This window comes from Micromys minutus (genome assembly GCF_963924665.1).
Source record: "Micromys minutus genome assembly, chromosome: 1".
Lineage (NCBI taxonomy): Eukaryota > Metazoa > Chordata > Mammalia > Rodentia > Muridae > Micromys > Micromys minutus.
Window position 1 is genome coordinate 51,409,363 of NC_137969.1, and position 6,308 is coordinate 51,415,670.

The 6,308-nt window shown below is 40.1% G+C and overlaps 1 protein-coding gene across 1 annotated transcript; it reads right to left on the reverse strand.

Annotated features, from left to right (window-relative positions):
- Positions 1-3,992: 3,992 nt before the first annotated feature.
- Positions 3,993-5,867, reverse strand: LOC308434514 (prolyl-tRNA synthetase associated domain-containing protein 1). The gene is made up of 2 exons (XM_080934801.1): positions 5,762-5,867; positions 3,993-4,572 (listed from the first exon to the last, which is right to left on the reverse strand). The coding sequence occupies exons 1-2, from the start codon at positions 5,843-5,845 to the stop codon at positions 4,147-4,149; spliced, it is 510 nt and encodes a 169-aa protein (XP_080790927.1). The 5' UTR covers positions 5,846-5,867; the 3' UTR covers positions 3,993-4,146.
- Positions 5,868-6,308: the final 441 nt, after the last annotated feature.

Here is a 6,308-nt window from a genome sequence, read left to right on the forward strand (position 1 = left end):
TCTTCATCGTGACTCCTTAGATTCAAGCATCAAATTGGTAAATGGGTATCATGGCAGTCTAGAGACCGTTGCATGTAAAATAAAAAAAAGTGTAAATTCACTGTTGTTGGTTGAAAAGTTGAAAATAAGTGTAGAATTATGTTTTAGCTTAATATAGTAAGTGGGTAAGTTAGATTTATATTAACTAGCATCCAATTTGCACAATTAGCATACATCCCAGGACAATTAGTAAGTGTGAGGTGACCTAATGAGTGTGAGTAGTAAAGCAGTTTGACCTCGTGATGTCAGTCATCCTAAAACAGAACCTGCTGAGTTAACCAGCACCTACCTTCAGCTGAAAATGCCTGTAATGTATTACATTGGTGTAGGCCAACCCTGAAGAGGAAAAAAGAGAGAGAAAACCAAGGGAATACAATGAGATTATTAGATTATTTCAATTATATTAATTGCCTTCCTCATAGCTCCTCAAGAAAGAACTAGCTGATAACCACATGTTTTTTCTTCACAATCTACTTCACAAGCAGACTTTGTAGGAAGCTAAGCCAAATAGAAATGAATCCAAACCATTTTTCTAACCAAGCCTAAATCTACCTATCTCGTTCTATTCCTAAACTTTTATGAACCCTTTAAAAATCAGAATAACAGAGCTCTAACGTCCCTCCTAACTGGCCATGGAAATGTCTTGGTTCAAGTTTTGTTTTTGGTTTTTTGCTTTTGAGTTGGTGGTTACCAAAGAGTTCACAAGACAGGTTGATGTGTAGCACCTTTCATGCAAGGCATATTAAAAGCATATTTAAAAATTACTGTGTGTATTACAGAGTTGTAACCACCTCACAAATGGATTGCTACAGCCTGAACTGTCTTAACAGTTTATGTCAGGATGTAAAATCAATACTGTACCAAATCTGGAATTGGGATGGGGAATTGTATTCTAAATTACTTTTGTACTTTAAGTTACTTTTTAATGAAAAAAGTGAATTGTCTTTCTTTTCAGCTATTTGTCCTGAGATGCATTTTTTTTCTTTAAGTCTTGAATATGAATAGTACAAAAAGCCCATTTTATAATATAAAGCTTGATGTACAGGTTGAGCTATGTGGAAAATGAAGACACCTTAAAAGGAATGCTTAGTGGGTGATGTTACACTTAGAACTTCCTCTGACAAAACCTGATTTTAACTTGTCTTTTTTACTTCTACTAGTTTTTTCGTGTTTGCCATTGTACTCACAACTGTTAAAATACCAAATCAAATCATATAAAAAGCTGTAACATTTCCTTTAAAATTAATGCTAATAAGGGGTTAGAGTTGAATGGCAAAATGGCCTTCCTCGGTGGTGCCTGATGTCTGTCACAGGAGTCCATGCACAAGACACCATCTTTGAGTTGTCTTTTACAGTCACTTTCTTTTTCTTCTTAAAAAATATATGTTGGACTAACTGATACAAAAAGAAATAAAAACAAAAGGTAATTTTTTAACAAATTGTTATGGTCATTTTAAAATTGTACATTGGCCAAGTGTTACTTTCTGCCCTAGAGAACTATTTTTGGGCTTCTTAGACTTTATCCTAATCATTTTGGTTGTTAAGATGTTTGGGTGGAGTCAGTTCTGTCAGTCCTATAATAAATGTAAAAGTATGCTTACTAAGAGAAAGCTCAAATTACAAAGTAGGTTCAGTGAGAACAACAATGGCAGTTAATAATAAAATAGAACTATAATAATAGTTTGCCCCCCCCACTCCCTTGAAGTTTTGGGGGGTATTAGGAAAGAGGTACTACTAGGGATTTTACTCAGGGTCTTAAGCGTGGTAGGCTGGCACTTTACCACTTAGCTATAGTCCCAGCCCCTACCTCAGAACAGCTTGTGCCCTATGTGCCCTTCTTTTGATGTGAGGTAAAATAACGAGGTGATGAACTGAGTGAAGTGATGCAGGAAATGTATTAAGCTAGTCGATATGGTTGTCTGAACACCAGTGCTGTGACACCACATTCACTGCCACAGTTTAGTAAGTGACCAACAAGTAGGTAGAATGTATGCTATCGATATGGTAGACAGTCATCAGTAATGACATCTCCTGCTACTCAAACTGGCACATCATTTATAAGTTATGAACTATTTAATTTTGAATTTTTATGTAATAATGTAATAATTTTGGTTAATTTAACCACAGGTTACTGAAACTTCAGGAATTAAAATTTCTGCAGAAATTGTTGTCTTTGTGGGGCTGGAGTGTGTTAGTTCAGTGGTTCAGCACTGGCTGCTCTTCAGAGGATGCTGCAGCTCATGGCAGTCTGTAACCTCCAGCTCCAGGGTAGCTCGTGCCTTCTCCTGGCCTCCATGGACAAATGCACACGGTACCAGTCTACATGCAGGCAAAACATACAAAATAATAAACCTTAAAAAATATATTCAGTCTTTTATTTTTATTTACTTAAGACAGCTGACTTACCATATCATTCTTCTGGAGGCTGTTTTCACTGTCAGCAAGATATCCAAGGTCTCCAAATTCTGATTCTGGTCCTTCATTTTATGTTTATAAGAACCTAGAACTACTTGTTTATTTTAGAGATAGAGTGCAGAGCAGGTAAAATAGTGTGGAACCTCTGGGAAAAGGCAACCATTAGTTTCATTTTGCCTTTCAGTAACACAAGTAACAAATTAGTTTCTGTACTAGATGGAAAATTATTTCTCCAAGATTGAAGAGGAAAATACAGTTCTTTTAGAAACGTGCCAATTGACCAGAATGGAGATAATGGCAAGGGTAATTTCTATATTCCAGCCTACGTCAGATCCTCAATGAATAAAGAACTGACTAAATTGTTCCTACATTTAATATTTCAGCTGCCATAACTGAAAGGAAATTACATTAGGGTTTTCTAAGGGAACATAATCAAGAGACTATTACAAAGGGGTTTATTAGATCCGCTCACACAGTTTGGGCTGGGCATTGGAACAATGTCTGTTTTCCATGTTGGAGGTTGTGAGAACCTAGGAGGTCGAGGAGGCCTGGAGGGTTCTTGAAGAGCCTCTGTGGGCAGGTGTGGATTCCGCAGCATGTAGTAGCAGAAGCACAGAAGCAGCACTGCTCTGTCCTGCACCTTCATCCAGGCTGCTGTCAGAAAGTCCTGCACACTGTAGTCTTCTTGACCTCATTGAGTCCTCCCAGACCTACCCAGAGGGGTGAATCAGGTTCCCAACCAAGACTCACCATAACAAAGATCACTAAAGTTAGCCCAAAATAGGATAGTAAGTTAGCATAGAGGACAAAAGAGACTGCCTTTCTGCCATCTGAACCAATTTTGATGCTATAAGGTGTATTTTGCTGCTGAGTTTTAAAATATAAATTTGATAGTTTAATGGTGACAATTTCTACTTCTAGTTTTTCTACATTGAGTTTAATGAACCAGTTGTAATGGTACCTGCGTATAATTCCAACATTTTGGAAGTAGAGGCAGGAGGATCAGAATGTCGAGGTTACCCTTGGGCTCACAGCTAGTTTGAGAACAACCTATCCCAACAAAACAAAAAAATGTTTAATATCTCACTGGGGACAAATTCCAAATGCAGTTAAATAAATAAATAAATAAATAAATAAATGTTTAAGTTCATTAATCCCAAAAGGAAACCCAGTTGTTGAAGTCCTTCTAATGAGTAGTTGTCATGGAAGATTGGAGACAAAATTGAATCTGACTCAATTCTCAGCTTTTAAAAAAGAAAAATCTTTAAACCTGGGGCTGGAAAGACAGCTCCGTGGTCAGAACTCCTTGTTCTTGCAGAGGAATGAGGTTCAGTTCTCAATACCTACATGGTGTCTCTCAACTATCCACCACTCCAGTTTTAGGAGATCAGGTCCTCTTCTGACTTCCACAGGCACAGGCCCGGTATATATATGGTGCACATACATACATGCAAGCAAAATGTTAATACACATAAAAATTTTTAAGGTGAATGATGGTCTCCAAATTAAAGACACAGGAAATAAAAACAGCTGTCAGAAATGAGTTTATTATGAGTATTAGCCCAATTGGCTTCTGTTTGACAAAGCAGCTGACTGTTAGACCTTGGCTGGCCTAGAACTCAGAGATCAGCATGCTCTGCCTAAAGTGCTAGGTTAATGGCATGTGCATCACACCTGGCTCCCAATCAGTTTTTAACCAAAGTTTAGAATTATGGGATCATGTCCTGTAGCCTTCACAAATAAGAGAAAGTCTTCAGGACTTAATCCCATGGTTGCAGCATTAGTCATTGGATGAAAGTATATTTTTTCATGTCCACCTTCTAGAAAAGCTGAATCCAAAACAAATTTAACATCTCCATCATCACAGAAGAGTGCCAAAGGTGTGGCACAGCCTCGACCAACTTTCAGTTTTTCTAGCATGGCTGTTTCATCAGCAAACCGAAGATTTCCACTCCCAACTCCTAACTGCTTGCCAAGATCGTTCAAATTGATTAGTCTATCATGAAGAACTGTGACTAACCAATAGTTTTTCTTCTTTTTGTCTTTAAGAAATAAGTTCTTACTATGTGCTCCTTTCAAATGTTGAATGTGAGGCATCATTTCTTCAACTGTAAACACCTGCAAAATATGCACACACAAAAACCCTAAGTTGCACACATACATATTCACAGTTGTATATATTTTGTATGGTGGATGATTTAGGGCATACTATGCTCTGAATTTAACTGATATTCATTATAAATGTTTAATTGTGTGGGGCTGGGTCTTTTGATGCTGAGGATAGGACCCAGAGTGCTATGCATGCTAGGCAGGTACACTATCTCTGAACTAAAACCTCGGCCTCTGAAAAAGACCCTATACACCTGGAGTACTGGTACTCAGGTTGGGATCAAGAATTCAAGAAGTCTGTTATTATGCAGCAAAATACTGGTTGGGGTTCAGGGGGAGCCTTAAATCATCACAGTTACTAACCTCAGTTTTTCTTGGGCCAGTTTTTTCTATCCAGTATGCTAATAAAGCCATCAGGTGCCTTGGCAGCTTACTGCTTTTGAATTTTGGCAGTAAAATTTGACGACAGTCCTTAATATTTACCTCCAGAGTACCTGACATTCTCTACAAGCACATCACTGGGGAACATAAGACCCCAGGTTAGTACATAAAGAACTTTTTAAAAATCTGATGTGTACACAGAATGTAACATTTGTAAAGATGGGGAATATTACGTGTTTCTTGTGATTGGTGTTTTTGTCATAAAATGTGTCCTGCAAGCCTTACCAACCCTCATAATACTTTCCAAGAACACTGTAAATTTCCAGCATGATAAGTCATGTTATGACTTATGGCACGAGCTGGGGGCGGGACCAAAAGAGGGCTTAGGATACTCTGGAGCTGTAGTTTTGAACAGTTTCCCTCTCAGTGTGGGTGCTGGAAACTAAATTCGTGGCATCTGCAAGAGGAGTATGTGCTCTTAGCCGCAAAAACAATTCTCTACACCTTGGGGTATATACTTTTTGTAATTATTTGGGAACTGTCCAAAGGAGTAAAAACCAAACCACCTCAATGGCCTGCTGTGCCTTTGGTACCAGATACAGCCTAGGCGAATCTATAGGGCTGCCATTTACGTGGTGACTTGTTGCTTACGTGTCAGCAATCCAGCCCTCTGGTTTTCAAATCCAAAGACATAAGTCCCTGCTTGGACCCAATAAACACTCTCCCTACCACCCCCCACTAGCGCCCACCCCCGGGTTCCGGATCTCTCTCTACTGCAGCGGAAGACCTTTTGGCCTCTTTGGGGCCGCAGGCTCACCTCGGGATGCTCCACGACCTCCGTGCGAATAGCGAGTGCTCTGAGCCTCTGTTCTAAGGCGGCCCGCAGCTCCACGCCTGCCATTCTGCTACGTCCGCAGGCTGAAGGGCTTGCCGGAAGTGTCGCGACTTCCGGTGCATGGCTCCGCCCCGCTAGCTCAGCCCCGGCACGGCTCCGTATACTGGTTAGTGCTCTTGACCTCTCCGTGGATCACGGAGTGCGCTTAGTCACACCCACAACTACCTGAGCCGCCAGTGCTGCTAGTGCCTAGTTCCGAGGTCGCGGCAATGTGGTTTCATTCCTCAACAACTGTAGTTTTTAATGTACGACTTTTTAAGTTTTATGTGTATGGGCGTTAGTTACCTGCTTGCATGGCTATGCAACACCTGTGAGCCGTGCCTGAGAAGGCCGGAAGAGGGTCTTCAGTTTCCTAGAACTGGAGTTAGGGTGAGCCATGTAGGTGCTAAGAGCCGAACTCGGTCCTCTGGAAGAACAGCCAGTGCTCTAGCACATTTTAATATTAAGAAACAGTACTGTGACGATTCAC